The sequence below is a fragment of the Pelmatolapia mariae genome, linkage group LG3_W (assembly GCF_036321145.2).
Source record: "Pelmatolapia mariae isolate MD_Pm_ZW linkage group LG3_W, Pm_UMD_F_2, whole genome shotgun sequence".
Classification (NCBI taxonomy): Eukaryota; Metazoa; Chordata; class Actinopteri; order Cichliformes; family Cichlidae; genus Pelmatolapia; species Pelmatolapia mariae.
The window spans coordinates 39,059,974-39,087,854 of NC_086229.1; the positions used below are offsets into that span (position 1 = coordinate 39,059,974).

General features: G+C 41.0%; 3 protein-coding genes across 3 annotated transcripts in view; 1 reads left to right on the forward strand and 2 right to left on the reverse strand.

The window, feature by feature from the left end:
* LOC134622685 (NLR family CARD domain-containing protein 3-like) overlaps positions 1–7,376 on the reverse strand; it is a 39,856-nt gene extending 32,480 nt beyond the window's left edge. Inside the window, exon 1 of the mRNA XM_065470166.1 lies at positions 7,244–7,376. Coding sequence (XP_065326238.1) covers positions 7,244–7,376 — 133 coding nt within the window. The remainder of the gene's footprint in view (positions 1–7,243) is intronic.
* Positions 7,377–13,576: 6,200 nt separating this feature from the next.
* Positions 13,577–15,599, reverse strand: LOC134622700 (GTPase IMAP family member 7-like). Its single transcript, XM_065470167.1, has 3 exons — positions 15,578–15,599; positions 14,506–14,616; positions 13,577–14,343 (listed from the first exon to the last, which is right to left on the reverse strand). The coding sequence occupies exons 1-3, from the start codon at positions 15,597–15,599 to the stop codon at positions 13,577–13,579; spliced, it is 900 nt and encodes a 299-aa protein (XP_065326239.1).
* A 4,509-nt stretch (positions 15,600–20,108) lies between these two features.
* On the forward strand, positions 20,109–27,584 carry LOC134622714 (uncharacterized). Its single transcript, XM_063468085.1, has 4 exons — positions 20,109–20,869; positions 20,950–21,123; positions 23,661–23,816; positions 25,568–27,584. The coding sequence occupies exons 1-4, from the start codon at positions 20,109–20,111 to the stop codon at positions 27,390–27,392; spliced, it is 2,916 nt and encodes a 971-aa protein (XP_063324155.1). The 3' UTR covers positions 27,393–27,584.
* The last annotated feature ends 297 nt before the right edge of the window (positions 27,585–27,881 follow it).

The window sequence follows — 27,881 nt, forward strand, 5'->3', positions numbered from 1 at the left end:
TTCATTAAGATGTAAATTTGGGATTTCTTTGTTTTGACAAACTAAATTTGACTCTGGGAACTTTTTGATTTGACAGATCAGATGAAAAAGTGAAACATATAAAAAGTTCTTTAATTCTGCTCATTTTACTGTGAAACAAATGTTCAGAATATTGATAAATATGGTTCTGGCCTTTAATGATAATGTGATGATAAACATGAATCTGAGGAATGAAGGATGCTTGTCAGCTGGATGAAGAAGGTTATTAAATGGCAAACGTTCACATTGAAGTCAAATTGTTGTGGTGTTGAACAGATTCATGGACTGATTGTCTCCAGAATGTTAGAAGAGCTTCAATGAATCATTAGAAACAACTTACAGCTGCACAGTTGTGTCAAACACATCTTTGTGGCATTTTTGTGTTTCTACATGTGACACACGTCTAAAACATGCACACAATTTGAAGACAAACAGGGATCATTTGTTCCCACAGCCAGATGCTGAGAGCCATTTCCTTGTAGTCCTGTGTCTATATATATGTAGCATTAGATGTTATTGGAATGATTGTCAGCTTTGATAGTTTCATGTATGTTTAGCTGGATGGCTGTTTGATCCTCCACATGTTTAAAGGTGTCCAGTCCTGAGACACTGGGGGTGGAAACAGCTGTGATGTCATTGGACTGTCACAAAGACAGAAGTGCATGAAGTGAGCAGCCAAGGAGCCGCTGATGTTTTGGATTCAACAGCATTTGAAAGGTTGACACAGACACATTTGCACATAGAAAGCTGAATTTGTCATATGCCACAGTGAACTCACTGTTCAGTGTTTTTCAGGAAGCTTCTTAACTGCCTCTGCTGCCAAACAAGCAGCTGATGTCCTTGAGAAGAAGCTGAAGAAGTCTTCAACAACAAATACAGGAAGTGGACTTTCAAATACTAGATTCACTTTAGACTCACACAAGAAATGACTCAACTAGCTGTGTTTGATTGACTCCTTTGACTCTATGAAAGCTCAGTGTGTGTCTGTACACAGACTGTTGTGTTGGACTATTATTCAGTTGTTTTCAAATGTCTGCATCTCAGTGTAGATGAGGCTGGGGGTCATGGGAGGCCACCATAGCAGTCTCTTCAACATCATGACATCATCATAAATGCTGCTGGACTGTCTGATGGGCTGACGGTGAAAAAGCCGTCGGGAAGGAAACAGAAGACATTTCAGAGGCTGCAGCAGATTTCTTTGATTTGGGGCCTTTTTCAGCTTTATTGGACAGAGCAGTGAAGATAAGTGACAGCAAAGCAGAGGGAGAGAGAAAGGGGGCGTGGTCAGAATCAAAGCCAGGCCAGCTGCTCTCCACCTCGTGGCACATGGTCACCTGCTCATCCTAGTGAGCTCCACCAGCAGCCCTTTCACACAGTTTACACTGTCAAACACTGTGTGTGGACCTCAGCTAACAATAGGCTACATTTAAGTCTGGACTACATGCTTTTATATTGAGGCAGATTTTTACCTGTTTTTATTCCATCAGCAGCTCAACATCATGAGCAGCTTTGACATAAAGACATCAAACTCAAGCTGACTTTAAACTGGATCTACTTTTAATACAGGGGCTCAAAAACAACCAACATCTTTATTATATATCAGGACAGAAAGTCATCTCAAATGGAAAACAGCTTTATTTGGAATAATCAGCACTATCAACTGGTTTGGGATCAGTTTCATGTCTTTACAGCTTCTCCAACACAGTTCCTGTAAAATCAGCATCTTTATTGGTTTGATAGTGATTGATTATTCAGTCCCAATCTGCTGTCATCTAAAGAACAAAATGATGTTTCTATGAGTCAAAAAGCTCCAGATGTTGTTCACAAAGAAAACAAAGATTAGGAAGTTAAACACAAAGTGTTTGGAGCCAAAATGTTCCCAAGCTGCTCTTTTTGAAATGGCAGAGGTACAGTGGTGTCTAACAGCACACTGTGGAAGGCAAACATGTTCTTGTTGGATGAAACTTCATGAATCCTTTGTAGATTTGAGCTTTTGGAGCCTTTCTTTTCTCTTCAGGTGTACAGAGGCTGAGGAGGCAGGTGAAGCAGGTGGAGCTGTTGTAATGCTGGCAGAGGGTGTGTCTTAGTAACTCTGTGAGGTAGAACTGGATCCAACATTGTGGATGTGTTGATGTTGGAGCCATTAAGATTCTCTGCACACTGTAGGATTTCCCTTTGATTCACTGCGGGGGCATTTTGGAGTCTGTCAATGAAACTCTTCATATTTGTGTTTGACACCAGTTTATAGAAACAGACAAATGTGTCATGCTTTTGTTCGGCCTCCACAAATATACACATTTGTTCATTGGTTGGACTTTTTGGAAGGAGACACATTGAAAACCATGTTAATAAGATCTTGTTGTTTCCTGTGGATCCGACACAGAGAGTGGACTTCAGACAGAAAGCGTGGAAGAGATTTTAGAGGCCGTGTGTGGCAACAGGAAGTTTCTGTATGTTTGCTGATCTTCCATGTGGAAAACAACACGTGATGTTTGTGAAGTTCTACAATGATCATTGTTCTGACAGCATTTTGAGTGGGAACAGTTCAAACTGGGAGTAGTGGGAGTTATTTACTGATTGAAACAAGCTGAATGTTTCTGTGCACGATGAAGATCAGCAGCTCAGCTGATCAATGAATTGACATCTATCAGTCATTTCATGAGATGAAGTCATCAGCAGACATTTGTTCTAACTGTGTGATAAATGTCAGAACGTCAGGGCTCTGCTTTAGTCACTACTTGATGATCATTGGCTCATTGTTGAATCACGTGGCCCAGTCTGACCTCTGACCCTTTGCTGCAGGTCTTCTGTGTTATCTCCACTTTCATGTCTGATCTTCTGCTGTATCGTCCAAAATAAACATCTGAATCATTTCCAACACTTCAGCAGATCTTTAGTTTGGGCAGCACAGTACAAAATAACACATATTGTACTATACTGCCCACTTCCTGATCTTATTGGATCTGTGTGTGAGGTTGGTGAAGGAAACACATGTTTACTGAGTGAATCGCTGCCATTAGGAACTAGTTTTTATATCACAGCCTAGAAATCACACAGGACCATTTCTGCAAGTGAAACGTCCTAATTGGAGGAAAATCATTGTGTAGTTTGTGCGACTGTTGTTTGTAAATGAAGAATTGTCCCAACTACATGTGCTGCTGACCTTTGACCTTTTCTTTAGGTGCACAGAGGAGGAAACATCCTGAGGCAGTGCTACAGATGTCTTCAAATAAAGTGGTGTATTATCCATGTTTTCTATGGATCACATCAATATCCTGATCTAACAAGCCCCCTTTTTGTGGATTTTAGAGCCTCTGACTTTTGCTGTGTCTTCGTCTCATTTCAAGCACAAGAGCAAGAAGTGGATGAAGAAATGGGGCGAGTGGGGTCAGTGTGGTGCATGTCAGCTGTGCTCATGCTTTCACAAAGAACATGTGTATTCATCGGCAGCATTAAGGTGCACTTTAGTCTTCATAATAATAAAGTATTGTGACTTTATTATTGTGAATCCTCACAGTCATGTTGCAGCTCTGCTTTGCTTTAAGAAAATGTTCTACCAGGATGTTACTTTCCTAAACGTGTTCTCCAAATGTTCCCAAAGACTTTGTTCTAAGTAGTTCTACATGATGAAACATTCACACTAAGTTTAAGAAGGACACACAAACACCATCTGTCCTTTCATCATGTGTACAAACGTGTTCAGATGTCAAATGTACCGTGAATGGATGCAAATGTGGATCGTTCCAATAAAATGAGACAGTTTTGTAAGTGGATCCCAGTTTGAAGTTCATTGAAACCTATAAGAACATGTTATTCAAAGCAACTTTATCCAACAGGAAGAAGCATCAGGGGAACAGGAAACATTCAAACATGTTTACTGTAAGAACTGCACAAAGGAAGGAAACACAATCCTACACACGAGCACTTTAAAATGGACATTTAGCTTTTCAAACATCAGGGAGTGCTGCAATAACAACACTGTGCCCATTCTGATCAGACTGAAAGATTTATAGAGATTTATCCATGTGCTGGAAAAGGATTTGATATCAACATATATGCAGATTAGTAGGAGCATTTTCTTCATATTGATTTAGAGTTCAGTACTAGGAATATGTAGAATTAACATCTGTGTACATGACGAGTGATGAAAACTTTCAAAGGACGTCAGAATTGGTGTCTCTATCTGTGACTGTCCCAGAGGAACCTACCTGAGGGATTATTAAAGATCTGTCTATCTAGAAAGACTTGCATTGATTCACAGTGTACAATTCTTTCTAATCTATTAACATCTTCCTCCAAATCCTGTTTCTGCTGCATCAGAAGGGCTCAAACCTCCTGCTGTTGTCTGCTGGACCATCAATTCTACTTTATGATGATCTTCAAAGATAAAAACGTGAGTTTATTTGTGAACTCTGTGAAATGATGTTTAGTTTGAACCAATCCTGTGTCAGCTGCAGCCACATCATTGCCACGCATACAAATGGCTGCGTTCCTGTTTAGACCTGCTGGCTGTCAATGGGCTTCATTCCATTTCAGACTGCCGGTGGTCGCTGTGATCTAAACTCAACATGGCTCCTGTGTTAGAAGAGCCTCTGATTTTAAATTTGCACATTGAATAGTTTCTTTGCAACACTATGGAGCTACCAGCCCAGTATATGTAGCCCACAGTAGATGGAGTTATCAAGCTGCACTGACAAACATCAGGACTCATGTGATCCCTACATGTGGACCTTTCACACATGGATCCAAGTGCAGATTCAACTCTGCATTACATTTGACTTCAGCTGTTACACACTTTCATTTTCTAGCTGTGTCACTTCCTGCTTTTTGGATCAGAGAGTTTATCCATGTCCACAAATGTTTGGCTGCATGTTTGTATCATCTATATTTTCCAGTCTTCATACAGCCGATATTTCATGTGGACTCCAATCTGCCACCTGCCATCACGTTTTCAGGGTTCATTCAGTGTTGAAATGTAGGACAAACAGCAGCACATGTTCTCTAAATGTTTGCAGTCATTTTAAATGAAGCTGATACTACATGAGACATTTTCCACATTTATTGTCTTTGAACAGAGAATAATAAAGCCATCAAACATATACAGGCTGTGCAAATACAAACTTCTGTGGTGCATTTGATGACCTGCAGAGGAGAACAAGTCGGGCTTTTCAGCCCTAACACAACCTCTTTGTTCTCAATACTACAAAACCTTCAAAGGCTGATATGCAAGTTTGCATGAATCACCAACACAGTTGTGTTTGTTTCTAGTATAGTTATAAATAAGCTGATCAAATATCTGCTGACTGATTAGATCCAGTATCTATTACAGATGAACTGGATATCACAGCATGTTGTTAATCCGTCATATCAAACTAAACAGTGTTGCTGCTGTAAATATCCTCCAATAAAGTCAGATTAGGGCTGCTGTTGCCAGGTAACGATGATGTCGCACTGGATCTTCTGATCTTTAGCATCGTAGCGCTCGGAGTCTGATGTTGGCTCATGTGTTGTCAGACACCAACATGACGTTCTACTAGTCAAGGCCTCACCTTAACCCACTGATGCTGATCACACAGACCCACTAATAGAACTGTTTGATCAGGTTTATGCAGCGTCACCATTAATGTCACATTTAATCACATTTACATTACAAGCCCACTGCAACCATTATCAACATGTTACATTACATTATACATCTGCACTGATTTAAAGTATTTTAACCTGGTTCATTGTTTCCATCTTAACAGTTCATTCCTCAAATCAAACAAGATATTTGACCCTCAAAATATGTACCAACAAATAATTTTACAATAAAATATTTTTCAGCTTTTCCAAGTGAAATCCAACAAGTGTGTTTAACAGTGAAACCAGAGTGGAAGCTGCTCATATAAAGTCCAACCCAGGCTAAAAGTAAGTTGAGTAGAGCAGCATCATCAAAGTGTCGGCTCTCTGAACACGGTGCAAGATCGCCATCTGCAGGACAAAACTAGTTTTTCTCGCCCTCCTCGTCAACATCAAGATGATGTCATCGTACAGCAAAACATGCAGATCAGGTGACATGACTGTCTGAGAGGCGGAGTTAAACTGTGGCAGGTAAGCATGTGGAGGAGGAGCAACAACATGACGCAGGAACATCATCATTACATGATACAGTTTCCTCTCTAACTGGATGCTGCTGTGAACAGGAACAGCTGTGGAACCAGCGTCCTGAGAGTCATCTATTGATGAATGCAGGTCAGTGTGTTGCTGGTGGAGGTGATGAATCACAGTGTCCAACTCACGGTGGAGTCACAGCTTTTCTTCAGTGCTCTGCTCTTCAAATGTAAGGCATCGACAGCTCTCCTTTTCAGCTGTGTTGGAATATCACCTTCTTCCGTCTGACAAATATTCATGAAACAAACCTGACAAAACACACATAAGAGAAATAATATTTTAGGGAAACATTTGGTGACATTTTTGACTGTAGGTTAATGACTTAAGCATTGATTAACAACTCAGCATTCTCTGTGAGTCATGTTCAAAACCATGAAGGGAATTTCATGACAACAGGAGGCTCCAAATATGCCAGTAATACCAGTTACATCTAATTTTTCTGCTGGTTTTGTGACCAAAGTAAATTTAAAATGGTTTATTTATCAAACACTGAGGTACATTTACAAGTGAAATCCAAGCAACTTAGCAGGAGACTGTTTAAGAGCATTTTCCATCTTATCAGCTTCATACTTGTGTTTAATGTGTATTAATGATGGAGATCAATAGATAACACCTCACAGACTGATCACCAACCCACTCCAGTGGACAGAAGAGTAGAAAATATGATCTAGTGTCAACATTGAAGGACTGTTCAGTCTGAAACATGTTTACAGGGTCTGTTCCTCTTCAAAGTAAAGGTTGTGCCTTTTTTAAACATTAATAAATCTGCTGCTTAAATACAGAGCACAGGCCACAGACTATGATGTATGTAGCATCCCAGGTTGAATGACGGTTTCTTAAACTGTTGCTTTATAGCTATGACCAAAAAATATGGCTATGACTATATCATCCACTTCACAGATTATAAAACTTTATTTTGTCTCCTTAATATATCTGCTACAGTCTTTCCATGGACTGACATTGTTTTAATTTTGTAATACAGTAAGCCAGGGGCGATTCTAGGATCAGAGCTTTGGGGGTGCTGAGCACCCAGAGAGCTGCCCAGCCAGGCAAGATAAACTTTACTCGTCACGATGAGACTTCTTCCCCATCTCTGTTAGTCCCTGCATCCTTAAATGTCTCCAGTTGTCCCGAGTTCCCTCTGACTGTCTCCTTGTTGCATTTAAACCCTGTTCCTCCCTGTCCTCATCGTCTGTTCTCTTCATCTGCGCTATCAGTCATCTCTGTGCAAGTCTGCAAATCTCTTTATTAAATCATAAGATTCCCAAATTCATGAAGTCTCTCTGTGCCTGGGTCCTCGTCACAAAACATGACATCACTGTTTTGTGCATTTTAACACAATTTAATCCCACATTTGTGAAAGAAAAGCAAAACAAAACCATCAAATCTGATAAAGGTTATTTAAATGCTGCAAAAGAATGGATTGGAATAAAAAAAAACATATCCTAACCTTAATTACTGGGGGGAAATGATGAAGGTTGCTCACAGTCAGTAAAAAGTAAACTCAGTGCATTTTTTGGACAGAGATACACTTCAAATGTGTATGTATAATATAATACAGATACATAAAAATACACTCCAAAAATAGAAGAGTCCTTGAAATGTACAAAATATTATTACAAAATTAAAAAAATTGAGACACCTTGGTCTATGGTACAATGTATACAATGTATGAAAAGGTCTTTACTGCAGATGCTACTATGGCTCTGCAGAGTTTTTCTTTTCTTATAACCTATGTCGCCTCACCTTGAGGTTGGCAAATCTGTCACTGTTTGGTGGTCAAGTCTCTCAAGCATCTCTTTCTCAACTGACATCACAGCCAGGTGCTGGTGTCTGCTTTGACCCATGGTCCTTCTCAGCCAGGTATGGAGCTGATGAAAGACTCTTAAAGACTCTCTCACAGCTACAGCTGCTAACTGGGTTTGTTAGATCAACCTGAATAACAGTTTTCAGTGTGGGGAAGATCTGATTATCCAGAAGATATTACACTGTTAACATATCTGGAATGGCACCAGCCTCACTCTTGAGCTTCAAACGTTTTTGGCAACCATGACTTCCTCTGACTGAAGCTCAAAATGGTAATGCAGTGCCAGGGCTGACAACCCAGTTTGTTTTGCAGATTCTGTATAGCAGCTTTAATATAGGGACAACACAACTTCCAGACTGTACGAGTAAAATTAGTTGTTGTTTTTTTCTTTGCCAGTTCTTTCCTGTGTGCCTGTCACTGTTCCCTGTCTGTTTTCTTACCTGGTTCTTCCTGACATTGTACTTTCTCCTCATGTTCCCCTCTTTCCTCTCTCCCTCTTTGGACTGACAATCATACACAAATAGATTGTATTCAATTAGATTAAAAAATACTATTAAGATCACTAATAATAAAAGTCCTCTCTCAGTGTACTTTCAACCAAAAGGCAAATAACCAAACCACATGTACATCTAATAAAGGATATAAATATTGAAACACTGATCCAACATTATCTTTTATTGATGGATCATTTCATTTTACACTTTTACCTGAATGTGGCTTCTGGTTTTGAAAAAACTTCCTCATATCCAACATGAACCTGGCTGTCTCTCTGCACACACACACACACACACACACACACACACACACACACACACACACACACACACAACAGCTGTCATAAGGTTAATGGGAACCCAGTCAGTTAGCTAGTTAGTGCCTTGGGTTCAATATGCACATATGATAAAATAACAACAGCAGGCTACGGATAATGTTCAGTTTTAGATTTTAAATAGGCTGTATACATTTCAGTGGGAGCAACAGGACGGTCAAATATCGATGAATTTACTACAGAGCAGGACAGATTGTAGGGTAGCAAACATCGTCGGAAAACACGTTTTCAACACTGCAGGTTACCTGGTGTAAGGTTTTTCAGCTAAAAAGAAACATGGTCTGACTCCTACCTAACTATATAAAGAATAACTGAAAGTTAAATGCAGCTAATATGTCCTGTTTTTAGCATGCCTTCCTATCTCTCCCTCCACTTTTCTGGTAGTCTGCTGAACACTGCATTGATTTAATGAAGCCCGAAAAAGGCAACAAAACAGGAACTGCCAAAGCCACACATTCACATAATGTTATTTTATGTTTTTAATTAATATATAAGATCTTGAATCATCACTGCTTGTTGCATCAGACATTTCAGCTATAGATAGATTTTTTTTCATATTTTATAAGCTAATTTTCACTGGAGAAGCTGAATAGCGCACTAAGCAGATGGTTGAGTGTGCTGAATTATAAAGCTTGTCTTCATCCAAAGAAACAATAAGACAGGAAACATCATCTTATCATTAAGACACTATTGATATTTCATGAATGAACTAACGGATGTTAACTTACATTTGGATCAGTACAAGAAGGAAAATAACAGTAGGAAATAAACCATAGGTGGCACTTCTCATTATAAAATGTTAACAATCAACTACAAGTCAAACTTAGACCAAAAAAAAAAAGAATTTCTGAACCTCACACCTGAGATGCAGTTAGAGACCAGGAAACAACATCAAGCACTTAAAATCAGACACCGAACTGACATAAAGGAGTTCATATTACTAACAGCTCACCTCTCTGCAGCAGAGACTTTAAAACCAAAGATGACATCTTTAGACATGTCACTCTTACAGGACACAGAGCTGGGTGGAGGTCCAGGTGGGTTCCTGTGAATAATGATGGAGCAGTGATGTGAGTGCTGAGCTGTGACATGGAGAAGAGTCATGGACAGTTAGAGATGGTCATCTCACCTCTGAGCTTTGGTCTGGCTCTCATGTTCCCCACACAGAGTGCTTTTAGAGGGAGGGACTCCCTCCTCTCTGTCCTCACACTGATCCATGCTGCTCAATTCAGCTCACACACACTTTCTACCTGCAGAGGAAACACAAATCATTCATGTGCACATCAACTGAAATCCTCCTTTCCATCCTGTGTGGTGTCTACTGTGCAATTTCTGCTGTAAATATTAATCACAGTGACAGTAAAGGGACTAAAGGCAATAAAAACACTGCAGCTGAGCTGTGACGTCATCACATACACTCTGTCCTTGGAGTCTGTGGACTTACAAAGTACAAACTGTAAGTACACAAACACAAAGGTAGCTCAGACACACAGTATCTGTGCAGATTTGGAGACAAATCTTGAACGGTGATTTCATGTGTGAGCTGTCAGTTTCAGCAGTCTCCCTCTGTGTGGTTAAAGAGTTTGACTGCTGTGATTGCAATGTCTACTGCTGATGGCTTCCATTTGAATCCATCTGAAACTGACGAAGAAACGTTGCTGCACAGACAACACTGAGCTGAAAATGAACAGTCTAAGTGTAGTTGAGTTGCTGTGAGGGACTAACTACAGTAGGGGTTTCCAACTCCAGTCCTCGAGAGCTATGTTCCTGCACCTTTTAGATGCACCCCTACACCAGAACAGCTGAATCAAATGGTTGGATTACCTCTTCAGCATGCCATCAAGTTTGGTAAAGGCCTGGTACCAAGCCGTTCATTTGATTCACGTGTTTATCTAAAAGTTGCAGGAAGATAGCTCTCGAGGACTGGAGTTAGACACCCCTAGTCTACAAGATCATTGGAGACTCAGAGGGAACCAGCAGGGGGCGCTCACTGAGTCCTGGTAAATAATCTCCATGAATTCTGGAGAATATTTAACAGACAAATATGAACTATGATCCTTCATAAAACAACGTCTGAAGCAGGTTCTCATATCAGGACTCCAGTTCTTCTAATTGACTGTGAGCCTGTTGAGAGTCCACATGAACACTGAGTGTGACTAAACATCACAACACAGTCACACTTCCTCTGCTAAAGAGGATCAAACAGTGGCAGATGTGTAGAGAACGTTTCATGATGGTGGTACGGAACTGCAGCTCAGTCTGATGAGGACACACAATCTGCTTGAAAGGCAGATGGCAGCAAAGAGTTCCTCAATCTTAATTAAGATTGAGGAACTGACCTCCCAGCCCATTGTTCCTTCAGTGGGCTATTATGCAAATGTACTGTTTATAAGGTTTGGGGAAATCTGCAGTCAGCTGAGACTGAAGAAGTCACTTGGATGAGTGACGAAACGTTTCTCCCACAAAACGCTACGTCCAGATGAACAGAATCAACTTTTGGAGATATCCTTGGAAAGGTAAAATGATTGGCTAGAATCCAAACTGTATGACCAAAATGTGCGCTGCTTTTTGGTCTGATTACGTTATGCCATAATGGCACCGGATACCTGTACCCATCCCTAATCTTAAGTTCATGGGGTGCCGGCTATCTGGGGAGTCATTCTCACCAGGGCTCTAGACTAACTTGTTGCCATGGTTCCTAACTTTTTTTCTTAGGCGCACCAGCATAAAAGTTCAGCCCACCCAAATTTTTCAACCACATTTCTCAACACCGCAGTTTTACATGTTCACTTTTTTTTTTGAGGGGGTGGGGGTGGGGGGGATTGCTGTCTATACAGACAATATTAATATGTAAATGATTAACTAACAACCTTCTCAACAAAGAATTCTTTATTTGGAGCACATTTCTACAAGAAAGATACGTTACTGAAAAAGTGCTTGTGCTTAAAGTGCGTTAGCACTCTTTGGTAATATTGTAGAAAATGTTAAACTTAATTATCACATCGGCCTCCTCTGACGACCTGTTTGCTGCTGCCTGCTGCTGAAAGGCAGTGGGGAGAGGGGACACTTGGGCAGTGCATTTATAACGGCATATAATGTGTTTCTGGATACACTGCTGCTTTTTCAGCATTCAAAGATTCATGGCTCCGTGTCAGAGCTGGCTATGAATTTCAGACGGATCAGGCCTTAACTTAACACAAAAGTTATCAATAGTTCTTTTCATCTTTTCTTATTACCCACAGCTACATCCACTTCTGTCGGGCCTAGGCTGCTCACTAGGGCTGGGTATCATCACTGATTTCTATAATCCATTCGATTCCGGTTCTCAAAGTCCTGATTCGATTCAATTTAGCCTCAGACAGTCAGAAATATTATAATTCTGATCATTTATCAGTACTGACACTTGTGAGACTTCATCAGAATTGTGAACATCACAGCAGATGCCTTTGTGTGAAAGTAACTGAGAATAAAACACAGAAAAACATGAAGGAGATTTTCCTGGTCTGGCTTTTTATAGCAGATAACCTTAAAAATATTCTGCAGTATTGCATAATTTTAAAAGTATAAATTTCTTCAGCATTGAACAGAGAAATTAGGCTTTCTGGTCCGAAGACATTTAAAAAAATAAATAAATTAATTTAAAAAAAAGACAGCGGCTGACAGCGCTGTAAACAACGGTAGACTGGTGGGTAATTGTCATGGTTGACACTGGCCAACCGTGGGGATGTGAGGAAAAGGAGGACCCAGGCGCAAAGCTCTGAATATAAGCAGTGCGTTTATTTACAGTGAAGTAAATAACCAGTACACAATAAATCCCCACAGCTCCCTAGACCCCTGTGTTGTGTCTCTCATGTTCGTGCTCTCCGTTCCCGTGTTACCGCACACCCTGTGCGCGCTGTCCTGTTCTGTGCCAAGCTCTTCTTGGAGTGGGACTCAATGATCCCACATTGGTGGAAGCTCCATCAGTCCCTTAAATTGCTCCCCCAACGAGTCCTGACCAGCAGTAGGTGTGTGGCAGGGACTTCAGGTGCGGCCAGTCCTCCAGCAAAGCCACATCCATCAGCCTGAAGGTGCTACAGAAAGCAGCTGTACATACACACACATACCTGCCTACATACAAATGTGGACACAGAACTGTAGCACAGTATCACATATAACACATACTTCATAACTGCTCAGGGACCCTGGGTCTCTCAGAAAGAATATGCATTAAACATAAACAGTTTTTTTCCCATGTCCATCATAAAGACAAAAACTGGCTGAGTTTGAAATGACATTCAGAGCGAGGTTTATCTCTGCTCTTATTTTCTCTTTTTATGCAAACTTGGTGTACCACAAGGATCTGTTCGAGGAACTGTGCTTTTTATTATCTGTGCTGAATTAAAAGAAAGTCAGTCTGTATGCAGGTAATCCTGTGATTTATGTTGGTATCGTGCTGGAAGTCCTTTATTATTAATTCAGTAATTAACTGCAGTTAACCTGTGTTTCATTCAGCTGCTGCAAACACATCAGTAGTTCCAGGACAAATTTACAGCTCATGAATGCTGAAGATTTTACCAATTCACCTGGAAAATATCAGCCTTCAGCTGCAGGAGAGGAAATTCATGACTTCCAAAATTTCATGGAGCTTCAAATTCTTTGGTTTGTTCATAGTCTGAGCTACTTCAGGTGGAGCTCTTTAGCTCTGTGGCTGTGATCAGTGATTACTGTACTGACTGAAAGAAAGTCCGTATGAAGAACAGAGCTACATGGCAAGAGTCAGAAACAGCTCAGTTCAGTTTCAGAGTGTGGTGGAACTTGGTGAGGATTTCATCAAAGGAGTCGTCTTTGGCCACCTGCTCCACAACCTGACGGACTCCGCTCTCTAACATGTGGTAATACCTCCTCAACTCTTCCAGCTCAGACTGCATCCGTTCCTCCACCTGCTGTTTCTCCTCCTGAGCCTCCATCAGCTTCTTCTTGTACTCTGACTCCACAGCTTTAACTTCCTCCTCCAGCTTCTTCTTGAAGAACTTTCTGAGCTCTGACTCTCTCCGTTTCAGCATTTCCTCAACTTCCAGGTAGGTGTAGTTGGAGTAAAACTCTCCTCCATTGTCGGCCACCATCTTGTCCACCTTCTCCAGCAGATTCAGGACTTGGCGTCGATCGTTGGTTTTGAGATTGTTGAAGAGGTGGTATCTGTTTCCAGCCTTCTTCAGGACCTCCTTCAGCTCAGGTCCTGCCTCCTCCAAGGTCTCATCAAAGTCTGACTCAACTACATCTCCGTGAGTGAAGAGGATGATGGCGTACCTCCAGGCATCCTCTCCAAAGATCTCCTCCACCTTCTTCACAGCGTCTCTTTCCTCTGCTGTGAAGCGTCCAACCTTGATGACCAGCAGGATGGCGTGGGGCCCCGGGGCCGACATGTTGATGCATTTGGAGATCTCCCTCTTCACAACGTCTTCAGGCAGGAACGTGTCAAAGAGGCCGGGAGTGTCGACCACAGAGACCATCTTCTTAAACACCCTTTCCTGCTGCTTGGAGCATTCAGCGGTCACTGAAAATGAGGAAACATATCATTTCATCTGAATTTAGATCAAATATGAACTGCACAGAAATGGTGTCCTGTTTTACACACCTACAGAGTCCTCGTTAAAATAAGAAACAGGTAAGGAATTCCTACTGCTGCTCCCCATTAAAAACTCTGTGTGTCTCTTACCTGATGAGTGACTGGAGATTTCTCTGAAGGCATCTCTTCCCAGGATGGTGTTTCCACTGGAACTCTTTCCTTCTCCAGTCTTCCCAACCAGAACCAGCCTGAGATCAGACACTAAGGACAGACACACAGAGGTCAGGTGATAACTGCCCTGTGAACAAAACAGGAACATTTGTGTTTTACCTGCATTATTATAACCTTTATATTCTAGACAAATAAATACATGTTTATCATTCTCCAACATCCTGAGGAAAGCTCTCTGAGCTCTGCTTCATTATTGTTTTAACACTGATGCAGAAGCAGGACTGTGGTGCTGACAGGAAGCTCTGTGTTCATGTTTGCACACATTCCTGTATGATACTGATCACTGCAGAGACAGAACAAATCTTAACTGTTTGATTTGGGCCACCTGAACGTTTGATGATTCAGCCATGATGGAAGCCTGCTCTAAACACTCAGTTTATCTCCTTCAAATGAAGAAGCACTGACTTTCTGTTATTTTATCAGATTAACATGGCACTTTATTAAAGGTGTATGTTCAACAGTCTGTGAAGCTCACGTCTGGCTTTGACCTGTGATTATATGACCTTGTGTCTCTGTAATTTGATGCCTCCTTTATACACCTCATCAGAAACTCAACCACGTTCACTCAGTGTAGCTTCAGCCTTCAAAAAACCTGCAGCACATCATTTTTATCCTGAGCTCAAATGTGTCGCCTCGTTTACTCTCAGCTCGTCTTTAGTTCAGTTATTAAACTTGAATTATGTTAATCGTAAGTTTATCACAGGTTATTCATGTTTGTGGTCCAGAATATATTTCATGTTTCCTCAGTTTTGCTGTAAATGGGACATTAGCAGTTAAATAAACTTTAATGACTCATTAAAGTCACCACACCGGATGGAGGTTCCTCCCTGCTACGTCTCCTCTGCCTCCCTCCTGTTGCTCCTGCACACACAAAGTAATCCATTACATGAAAGTGAAAGGAACTGCAGTAAAAACCCACGCGGACACTCATCAGTTTTATCAGCTTAAACATGACTCTGTCATTAAAATGAGATTTTCCACACAGACTCACCGAGCTGTTCCTCTGAGGCCATCACACCGGCGCTCACAAATTAACCTCTTTATGAATGATTGCGCTCAACTCTCCGAACTGTGTGTGCCCCTGCACTGTTCCCACAGAGCCGCCCGTTTCCGGTTTTACCTTCAAAATAAAACGTCAGTGATGAGGAAACAGTTGAGTCAGCACCTCTGTAAGGTCCTCGGGTAAAGAGCCAGGCTTTATGTTATTATATTTTGTTAATGACTGAACTAAGGAGCTTAGAGATGGGAATTAAAACAAACTGACTTAGATATTTTAAAGGTTTTCTACTGAAAGATTCGTAACTTCGGTGCTCTTATTTTGAATTTACCTTGAAGAACTGTCTTTTTCCGGTGGTCTAACTGGATCGATTTGATCCTTCCCGATCCAAAAGAGCCAAAACGACACAGTGAAGGTAACGGCCTGAAATGTTGTTCCAGATATTTACCTGGACAGGTGAGTCCAGCTGTCAGCGGACCAGAACCGGAAGTTACCGGGACCGGAAGTTACCAGCAGGACCAGACGTGCAGGGTGCGATCAGGTTCAGCAGATCCAGAGTGAGTGTGGAAGAAGAAGTAACCACAGAGAGAAGCGGCAGATGTTTGCTGGGTCGCGTTCAGGTCTCTGATACACATCTATACCGGAGTCTGCGCGAGGCGCGCGTGCAAACGTGGTAAGTGACGTGTTATCGTCAGCGCGATATCAAAGATTATGAAAGATCGTTTTCAGACAGATGTTCACACCAGGCTGGGGAGATTTAGACCCGTTATTGGTTATTAAACTTTTTAAAAGTGAAAGGTTGGACCGGAAAAAACTATGTTTAAGTCACAGAGGCTTTCTGTATTATAACACATTTTAACAATGATACATTTTATTTCTGGGCGCCTTTAAGATCCTCTAGGTCAGTGGTTCCCAAACTTTTTTGCTAGGCCTCCCTTTGTTTTACAACAAAAATGTTCGCGCGTGCGCACGCACGCACGCACACACACGTGCGCAGTAAACAATTAAGCAAATACAAGTAATCTGCAATAAATTACATTATTTTTACGCTACCTCTGCACCTACATAAATGTCCTTATGAATAGTAAGACCTGTTTTTCAAACAGCCCCTCATGATGTCCTTCTGCACCTCAGTTGACTGACTAACATCCTTCCAGGCTTCCCTGATTTAGGTTTCCGCCTTCATCTCCATGTGGGACTTTCCCCACCTGCATCCTTGATCTTATACCCACGTCCTTCTAGGATTACTGTGTAGCATAACATTCAGCCTGAGTGGATATTTTTGTTAAATGAGTAGAATAGATTTAGATTTTTCTATTATCATAACTGTTATATTATCCTGATAGAATAAAAACAAAGGCCACTTACACACCATCATAAACTAAATCACCTCTGCACTCAGACCAGCAGGTTTCTGGTGTTCAGTCATGGAACATGATGATCATCTCTTCATTGTCCTTCTGGGAAAGTCTGGAGTGGGTAAAAGTTCTTCAGGAAACACCATCTTAGGACAAGCAGCCTTTGAGTCCAAAGCCGGCTTCGGACCAGGGACTAAGCTCATCTCTGTGGAAACAGGAACTGTGTTTGGGAAGCAGATTCTAGTGATGGACACTCCAGACATATTAGAATCAGAGCAGAAGGTTCAGGCCTTCTGTCAGTGTGTCCTGCAGGACTCCAGCCCTGTTCTGTTCCTGCTGGTGATCAGAGCCGGAGGTCGGTTCACGGAGGAGGACTACAGGGCCGTGAATGCAGCAAGCAGAGTGATCGGGCTTCACAGGCTGGAGAAATGTTACCTGCTCTTCACAGGTGGAGATGAACTGAAGACGTCAGTGGACAATTATATTTCAAAGGATAAAAAAAGTTCACTTCCAGGTGTTGTCGAAAAGTTTTCATGGAGAATTCACCTGTTCAACAACAAAGATGGAGGACATGAACAAGTCAGAGAGCTGCTGATGAAGACGGGAGCCTTCTCAGCAGGTAAGAGCTGAACTCTGTCACATTCAGTGTTTCTGTGAAGTCAGCAGCAGATCAGCCACAGTTTACCTGAAATAACAGAGGAGAGCCAAAGCTGTGCTCCATGAAAGCTTTAAATCTCAGAGCTTAACTCTGACAGATGATGCTGTGTTTACATCTGTACTGAGTGTTGTCTCTGATCATGTTTACTCTGTGGGTTTTCCCATTCAGTTCAGTTCATTTTTATTTCAAACATATACATTCACCAACATTTCATAAAATAATTCCATGCAGTTGTTTGAAAAGGAGTAGGCAGAAGTATATACTTATTTAGCCCTACCCCCTCAGGTTTACATCCTCATCATGTAAATTTGAACAACAAAAACATTTGCGCAACATCTCTAAAGTTAGAAATATCCTGTCTCAGAGTGATGCTGAAAAACTAGTTCATGCATTTATTACTTCCAGGCTGGACTACTGTAATTCATTATTATCAGGATGTCCTAAAAACTCGCTGAAAAGTCTTCAATTAATCCAAAATGCTGCAGCAAGAGTCCTGACAGGGACTAGAAAGAGAGAGCAGATTTCTCCTGTTTTGGCTTCTCTTCATTGGCTTCCTGTTAAATCCAGAATTCAAAATCCTGCTCCTCACATACAAGGTCTTAAATAATCAGGCTCCATCTTATCTTAATGACCTTGTAGTACCATATCACCCTATTACACTATTACACCCGGTCAAGCCACCAATCCAGCGCCTGGGGAGCACTGTGTAGAGACGGTACCTTGCTCAGGGTTGCTGTTGAGTGGATTTGAACCCCAGCCTTCCAATAATAGAGCGACCACTCTACCTACTGAGCTATCCCTGCCCTTATTTTTAATTAGCTGTTTTCATTGCTTTAAGATGCTGTAGACCTGCTTATTTTTGTTTAATCTCAGTGAGTACATTACGGGTGTTAAAGAATAAATATATGTTCTTAGTGCTTATTTTCTGATTATATTGTTTTATGTATTTTTACAATAAGGGCCTGTATTAAGAAAGGCCAGCTTTGACGCACAAACCAAGTGCTCAGCCAGACTGAGAAACAGGAAGTTTAGTGCAGAGATGCAGAGGCATATTAATAAAATACAGGAAACCAGTACAGTAACACACACACATCAAGTCAGGCCAGAAGGAGTTGTTTTAATCGGAAATATGTGTGATGTGTAAAGGACCAAAGTAACACCTTCATGATACAAATTTTTGGTTTCTAATGCTAGAGATTTGCAACTGGCTTTGGGCTGCGCATGTCTCTCTCTTCCGGAAGACGATTAAATAAAAGAATTATAAATGTTTTGACCACTCCTGAGTCGGTTTTTTCTCTGCCAGAAAAGAATGAAAAAGAATCAGATTTAATACATTTAATACAATATTACAAGGTAATAAAATGTGCTATATAGATAAAATTGACATGATGCATTAAAGTCTGCGTGGGAAGAAAGTTTAACACTTTGTTCTTTACATGTTTGTACAGATGTGAAGTCTCCTCTACCCATCACACATTACAGAGAGAGGCTTCAGTCAAACCTTCAGGTCAGGTTTAAGTACAAGCAAGAAGGATGGACATCAAAGAAAGATGAGAAGTACCTGGATGACATTTACACTAAACTCTACATCACAGCTGGAGGAGAAGACAGCACCACTAATCAGTTCAGGCATATTGAAATGGCCTCTGGAAGGCCTGCAGAAACTGAAATCAGTAACATCTTCACACACCCTTTTGGCATTAAAAAGAGTATAAGAACTGTGCTGACTGCTGGGCAGGCAGGAATCGGTAAAACCTTCCTGGTGCACAAGTTTGTGCTAGATTGGCTTGAAAAAAGAACCAATCAGGATGTAGATCTGGTGCTTCCCTTCATGTTTAGTGAGCTAAATTTGCAAAGTGATGAAGAGTACAGCTTTCCCAAACTCATCCACAGATGTATTCCTGAAAGTGTGCACATAAAAGAGGAGGAGCTAAATAACATCCTCACAAAACTGCAGACATCAGGAAACTCAAACTTTGAAAAGAGTGAATATAAACTTATGTTTGTGTTGGACGGACTGGATGAGAGTTGCCTTCAGCTGGACTTTACTGTCAGAGAAAAAGTACCTGTTGATGTCACAGAGTCCACCTCAGTGGATGTGCTGCTGACAAACCTCATCAGGGGGAAACTGCTTCCCTCTGCTCATCTCTGGATAACCACACGACCTGCAGCAGCCAATCAGATCCCTCCTGATTTTATAGATATAGTGACAGAGGTCAGAGGGTTCACTGACCCACAGAAGGAGGAATACTTCAGGAAGAGATTCAGAGATGAGGAGCAGGCCAGCAGGATCATCTCCCACATCAAGACATCACGAAGCCTCCACATCATGTGCCACATCCCAGTCTTCTGCTGGATCACTGCTACAGTTCTGGAGGATGTGCTGGAAACCAGAGAGGGAGGACAGCTGCCCAAGACCCTGACTGAGGTTTACATGAAACTCCTGAATGTCCAGATGAAACATTTAAAACCAAGGTACGGTTTAGAAAAAAGCATCCAGTTCACTAAGATGATTATAAAACTGGCTTTTAACCAGCTGCAGAAAGACAGCCTGATGTTCAGTGAAGAAGAAATAACAGACGACAAAAACACTTTCACTGGAGTCTCTGTGTATCCAAAGATGTTCTCATGCCTCTTTAAAGAGGAACATCAGTGCAGGAAGGATGGGAACAAAGTGTTCAGCTTTGTCCATCGGAGTGTAGTGGAGTTTTTGGCTGCACTTTTTATGGTCCTAGACTCTCACATCAAAAACATGGAGGCTAAATCACAGGATTGTGTGAGGAGAACTGGAAATCCTTTTAGCCAAACACGTCTACCAGAGATCTACATCAACATTGTTGACAAAGCTGTACAGAGTCTGGATGGACACTTTGACTTGTTCCTCCACTTCCTTCTGGGCCTTTCACTGCAGACCAACAAACCTCCATTACAAGACCTGCTGACACAGACAGGAAGTAACTCACGGACCATTAAGCTAACAGTAGACTATGTGAGGAAGAAGGTCAGAGAAAATCCATCTCCTGAGAGAAGAATCAGCTTGTTCCTGTGTCTGAATGAGCTGAAAGATGGTTCTCTAGTGGAGGAGATCCAGCAGTTCCTGAAATCAGGAACAGTCTTAGATGATCTTTCTCCTGCTCAGTGGTCAGCCCTGGCCTTCATCATACTGTCATCACAAAAAGATCTGAATGTGTTTGACTTGAAGAAATACTCTGCTTCAGAAAAGGCTTTTCTAGGGCTGCTACCAGTGGTTGAAGCCTCCAACAAAGCTCTGTGAGTGGAATTATTATACTGTTGTTTCTTTCAGGAAAGAAAAATAAATCGGTTTTACAGTTTGTCTTTTTTATTCCCAGGCTGAATGGCTGTAATCTCTCAGAGAGAAGCTTTGAAGCTCTGTGTTCACTTCTTGGCTCAAAGTCCTCCAGTGTGACAGAGCTGGACCTGAGTAACAACAAGCTGCCGGATTCAGAAGTGAAGCTGATTTCTTCTCTACTGAATAATCCACACTGTAAACTGCAAACTGTCAGGTTAGGACTAGAGCAGGGGGATATGACCCCAAATATTTATCACGATATACATTTGAAAATTTGATATAACGATATAACTGACAATATAATTGACACTAGACAAAATACTTTACAACTCCACAACTTTATTAGTGCAAAAAAATCAGTGTATTTTCACTTAAACAAACATCTTTTTTTTATGTGCATTAAAGTTATATAAAAATTTAACAGTGCAAATGCAAATTCCTTGCTGACAGTTTAAAAAAAAGGCATTTCCAGTGGAAATTGGCCGACATATCCTCAGCATAACCGTGTATAATATCCACAAAACTTAAAAAGAGGTTAAACACACACATTACGGTAATATTATGTTGAAGCACAGTACATATCACTCCGCGAGGCTCCTGCCTACGATAGCCGTAATGCTCCGACAATCCATCAAGCGGTCCGGCTTCGTAGCTTAGCAAAGTCGGACTAACACATTTGACAGATTTTCGAGCGCCGTGTACCACATAAAATCGTTTCGAGGTCAGTAAACACAACCAGAATTCATACATAAGGCACACGGGATTATAAGGGGCACTGTTGAGTTTCAGAAAAATCAAAGGATTGATTTTAAGTGTACCGTATTTTCCAAAAAAACACGGTAATAACGACGGCCTGCTAGCACGCTCTACCAAAAATAGTGCTTTGTCGTGTATCTGACGGATGAAAGCTAAACCAGTTCCACACCAGTGAAGTTGCAGCATTTTTACAAACCAGTTCTGGTTCATCTGTTTCATTCAACGATCCACTTTCGCCCTTCTCATTCTCCGTCGCTGGCACGCTCTTTCCGCCATGTGCATATGAAAACAAAGGCACTGCCCATGCGCGTTTTACCCATAATCTATCGCGATATTTCATTTTCTTTCGTTGCCCGACATTATACCGGTATTATCATGAACAGTATGATATGGCCCAGCCCTAGTTAGGACTCATTCAGAGGTTTTACTACAATGGAATGTTTTTTTAAAATCCACAAAATAGAAAACATATTTAATGGTTAGAGTTAATTTTATTATAAATAATGTTAATGTTTTTATATATTTAAGCCATAAAAAATTTCCCCACATTCTTTACACCTTCCACACGTTGTTATATAAATGCTATTATAACCCATCCATCCATCTTCTTCTGCTTATCCGGTGCAGCAGCCCAAGCAGAGAAGCCCAGACCTCCCTCTCCCCAGCCACCTCCTGTAGCTTGTCCAGGAAAACACTAAGGCGTTCGCTGGCCAGCCAAGAGATATCTTTACTGACTCTGCTTTGCATCAGCCCAAACACCATTACCAGCTACTAACTGAGATAGTTACCAGTGTTGCACAGGTTAAAAACATGAGCTTGTGAGTAGGGCTGCCACGATTAGTCTACTAGTCATGATTACATTAACTATCAAAATCATTGACGACTTATTTAATAGTTGTTGCGTCGTTTAAAGCTTTGTAAGATCCCGAAAGACAAATTGTGTCCAAAATCCGGTGACTACTTCCTTCGGAGGCCGCATTTGTAGGCCGATTGCATTACAGCAATTTGAGAAAGGCTGTCATAATTCGAAGACTCCTCCAAATGCGGCCAACAAATGCACTCTTCATTTCCCCAGATTTAAAGGATCGGTTGGGTGTAAACCTTGGTCGCCTAACCTATCCCAGAATTCATAGCATTACCCAGCCAATTCCAGTTTCCAACAATGGCAGCAGCTACTTAGTTTTAATGTCACTCTAATTATTCTTTCTGGGTCACAAAATACACTTTTAACATATTTTCAGGCGAGAATGTAGCTGTTTAAACTTGAAATATCTGCTCGGTTTATCAAGACATCAAATATTTGTAAACATGCTCCAACATTTTCAGAGACATCTTTTACCCACCAGCTCGATAGCTAGCCGGGGCGAGAACTCTCGGCACATCATTTTCAAACCCACCGCGGTCTTTCGCTAATCAGGTTTAACATGATATATAAGTCACTTAGATAACTTAAAAATGTTATTGTTTGGCTTTTATCAGTGTTTTATTTGTTCCTGAGTAAATCGGTTATAATTAAAGTTATAGTTTTTACACAGCTGAATAAACGTCAAACAGAAAATCGATTAAACTGAAATGTGAGCTCATTGTGAAACCTGGCCCCACCCTATCATATGATTTCCTGAGGTCAGATGGCCCAGGCTGATTGGGACCCACACCCGCTTTCACACCTTGGCTCATGTGATTAGGTAGAGGATCATCAGGGGGTTCTTTTTCCCTCTTTGGGGGGAAACTCCCACTGGGTTTAAATCTGGGACTCTCCACCATTTGACGTTAGAAATGAAGAAGCTTCTCGGATGAGAGGTGAAAAGTCCAAACGCTCCCTTTTTTTCCCAAGCTCCTTAGATTAAATATATCACATTTACATTCCATCTATGCTGATGTGTGATGAGGATCGGAACATCTTTAAGTCCTCAGTCTGCTCTGTGTGTGTGTGTCTGTGTGTGCGTGTGATTACTGTGGTGTTATTACATTTCTTCTTCTGTTTCTCTATTAAAGACTGAGTGGCTGTAACCTGTCAGAGAAAAGCTGTGGTTACCTGTCCTCAGTTCTCAGCTCCCCATCCTGCCATCTGACAGAGCTCGACCTGAGACACAACAATCTGGGAGAGTCAGGAAAGAAGCTGTGTGAAAGCTCTACAAAGACCACTGTCAGGTAAGATATAGATCCGTTGAAGGTTTTTGTAAATCATCCTGCAGTCTCCATCAAAGTCACAGGAGACACTTTGAACACTTTCCATTATTTTCTCCTCAGCCAACACTTAGCATGCCTGAAGAAACCTGCCACAGTTACCCAGTAATTCTTTTTCCATTTTTGTTGCACAGTCAACCTTTCATTCAGATGTCAGTGTCTCCTGACACAGAGCTGCTCACTGTTAAATGGAGACTCTTTGACTTGCCGAAGAAATTTACCACTTATCATCATGGCTGTCCACATCCCCTCAGGCAAACACAACAGGGGCCTTGAGCGTTCTTTATCAGACCATCACTGAATTCTAAGCCACACATCCATAGAGTGTTTTCATTGCACCAGGGAACTTCAATCTGTTCAGAATCAGAATCAGAAAGGGTTTTATTGCCAAATGTTGAGCAGGTTTACAACATTAGGAAATTGCTGCGGTACTTAGTGCAAACATACTGTAAGAGAACACTTAAATAAACATAAAAATTAAAATTAAATGTGCTAAGCAGATAGATATATACTTGAATGCAGGTGATGATCAGTGCAAAAATGGAACAGATGCAGTGAACACAGTGTAGGGTCATGTGTTTGTGGTGGGAACAGTCATATGGTTATTGTTCATGAGTCCAACAGTAGAGGGGAAGAAACTGTTCTTATGGGGAGAGGTTCTGGTGCGAATGGACCGGAGCCTCCTGCCTGAGGGGAGCAGGTCAAACAGACAGTGTCCAGGGTGAGAAGAGTCAGCTGTGGTCCGAGCTGCACGCCCCAGTGTCCTGGAGGTGTACAGGTCCTGCAGAGATGGGAGTCTGCAGCCAATCACCTTCTCAGCAGAGCGCACAACACGCTGTAGTCTCTGTTTGTCCCTGATGGAGGAGGTGAGGATGGATTCGATGACTGCAGTGTAGAGGTGATGGTGGGCTCCCACTTCAGGTCCTGGGTGATGGTGGTACCCAGGAAGCGGAATGAGTCCACAGTGGTGATGAGGATGTCAGTCAGGATGATTGGGGGAAGTGGGGCTGTGTGCTTCCTGAAGTCCACAATAATCTTGACTAGAGATGGCACGATACCACTTTATTATGTCCGACACCAATATTATAAATTTAGATTACTGCAATTACTGATATGAATCCGATATTATGTATTTTATAATCAATAAAACTGTTGTTTTTTAAATATCTTGCTGCATTTTGTATAAGTTCATACCGAAGTTTAAAAAAAAAACACTAAAGCTATTCTGTTATACCTGTATGCAAAAAATCACTGCACCAAAAATATTTCTTAGTTAAGCAACAGAAAATTTTGTTTTCTTGAGTTAATATGTATTATTTTAGTTTTACATCATGAACATCATGGTGAAAAGATGTTCATTGGTGTTAAAAGTAATAAATCAATGTTTGAATATTAGTTTCTCTTTGAATGAGTAGACAGTGAAGCTGATTGATCTCTGACTCACTTTCCTGTGAAACAAAGGTGTGACCTAAAATTAATTAATTATTGATTTCTAACAGACGGAGAAAATGACCTCATCTAATTTCTGCATTTTGATCACATAAATGTTCAGTTTTTGTCACCGTGTTTGTGTCTGCAGGTTTATTTCATTTATAACGTCACAGTGTTTGTAAAAAGTCTGAGCTGTACAGCAGCTGCATCACTACAGATATCAGTACTCATAAAGAGTTCTGTACTCACTCTGCCCTCTGATTGAAACTCTCCTTTTTCTCCAGGACAAGTAATATCTCACTGAAAGACATCATCTCCACAAGTGTGCTGATCAGTTCAGGACCTCCTGCTGTCTACCAGCTCAGACCAAAGAAACAGAAGTTTGGAACTCTGACGAGAATGACTGTTGGAGAAAAAAATCCAGGGAAGACAAATAAAACCATCTTACTTGTGGGAGAAACAGGAGCAGGAAAATCTACACTGATCAACGCTCTGCTCAACTACACCATGGGAGTGAAGTGGGAGGATGGAGTCTGGTTTCAGATCATAGAGGAGGAGGACAGAAGTCAGACAGAAAGTCAGACATCAGATGTGATCGTGTACGAGATCTTTGGTTTTGAAGATAAAACTCTGCCCTACTCTCTGACCATCATCGATACTCCTGGTTATGGAAATACCAGAGGGATCGAACATGATGACATCATCAGTGAAAGATTATTGGACTTGTTTGGATCAGATGATGGAGTCCATGAAGTTCATGCAGCGGGTTTGGTCATGAAGGCGAGTGATAATCGACTGAGTGACCGACTGATGTACGTCTTTGATTCAGTGATGTCTCTGTTTGGAAAAATCATGGAGAAAAACACTGTAGCTCTGATCACACACTCAGATGGAAGCAGACCTGAAAATGCTTTTAAAGCTCTTGAAGATGCAAAAATTAAATGTGCCAAAAATGAGAAGAATCAGCCAGTTTACTTCCTATTTAATAACTCACAGTATGAAGACCGAACAGAAGAAAATAAGTTTTCAAAACATTTATGGGAACTCACACAGGAAAACATGAATCAATTGACAGACTTCATGGGAAAATCTAATCCTCAAAAACTAATGAAAACAGGTGAAGTGTTAAATGAACGAATCAGACTGAAAGCCTGCATCCAAAACCTAAAAGAGAGAATGGAGTTTATTGAAATGAAACAGACAGAAGTTGCTGAGATCAGAGAAGCTCTAAAGATCCAAGAAGCAAAAAAGATAGAAGCAGAAAAACAGATTGAAATGGCAAAAAAGAGACAAGAAACTCTGAATAGAGATGGAGAAGAAGCTCTAAAACTCCAAGAAATTATAAAAAAACTTGAGGAAGAGATGAAGAAGGATGAGAAGTTCACTGTAGAAGTTGATGAGGCATATAAAGTTAAAGAAGATATTGATGGTGGGATGTGGGGTTTAGTTTTTTATGAAGCAGCTGTCTGCTGTACAGTCTGTGAGGAGAACTGTCACTATCCTGGATGCACAATGGCCTGGAAACCTGAACGCTGTGAGGTCATGAAAGGAGGTCGCTGCACTGTTTGTACCAACAAGTGTCCTGCATCAAATCATGTGAAAGAAAAGTGGAAATATGTGACCAAGACAAGGAGAGTAACAAAGACTGATGAACAAATGAAAAAGCAGTATGAAAAGAATGTGTCAGAACGTGAGATTAAAGCCAGACAGTTAAAAACTCGTACAGGGGAAGTGAATGAAACAAAGAAAACAGCAGCTGATTCATCACTGAACAAACAAGGAATGCAGCAGAAATATGAAAAGTATCAAAAAGAAAAAGAGAAGGAGTGTACCCTGTTAGAAAATCTCGAAAAGGAAATGAAACAGCTGACAGCAGAGAAGTCCCAGTTCCTGGATGAGTCCTACCAACATGTTGTCAGACTGGAGCAGATCGCTCCTGATTCAGCGTCCACTATTGTCCACTTGGACTTCCTGATTGAGAAGATGAAGCAGAAAGGAGACACAGAAAAGGTCCAGAAACTGGAGGAGATGAGAAGCAGAGTGGATGAAAAAACCAAAAAAGCAGCACATTGGTACAAGTTTACTCAAACAGCATCACTGATCAAATAAATTGGGAGATCTTGGTATAAATGAAACATGTAAAGAAGCATCAGGAAGCTGTGTAGATGGCTTTTCCACCTTGATACTGCTCTATGCTACATATTCAGATGTACACCACGTGGGTTTTTGTTTTTGCTTACAGATGGCATATTACTTTAAAAAAAAAGCCTATTAGAAATGAATTACTTATTGATTATTGATCAGCACTGACATCTCTACTTAGAGAGCAGACAGTTTGGAATTTTTTGGTCCTCAGTGTTTTATGCATCTGACATCAAATCAGTACCAAATACAACATGTGGCTCCATCTGCTTTGGTGATGCCTGCAGAAAAAAGTTCATTACTTCCAAAATTATTTTCATCTCAGGAAAATTTTTTTTTTTTTTTTAAATCCCCCAAATATGTGAGAAATGAATTTATATAATTTAAACATAACATGAAAATGATTGATCAGTGAAACACGATGACCTTTCCTTCAAAGGTCTCATGTACAGAGCT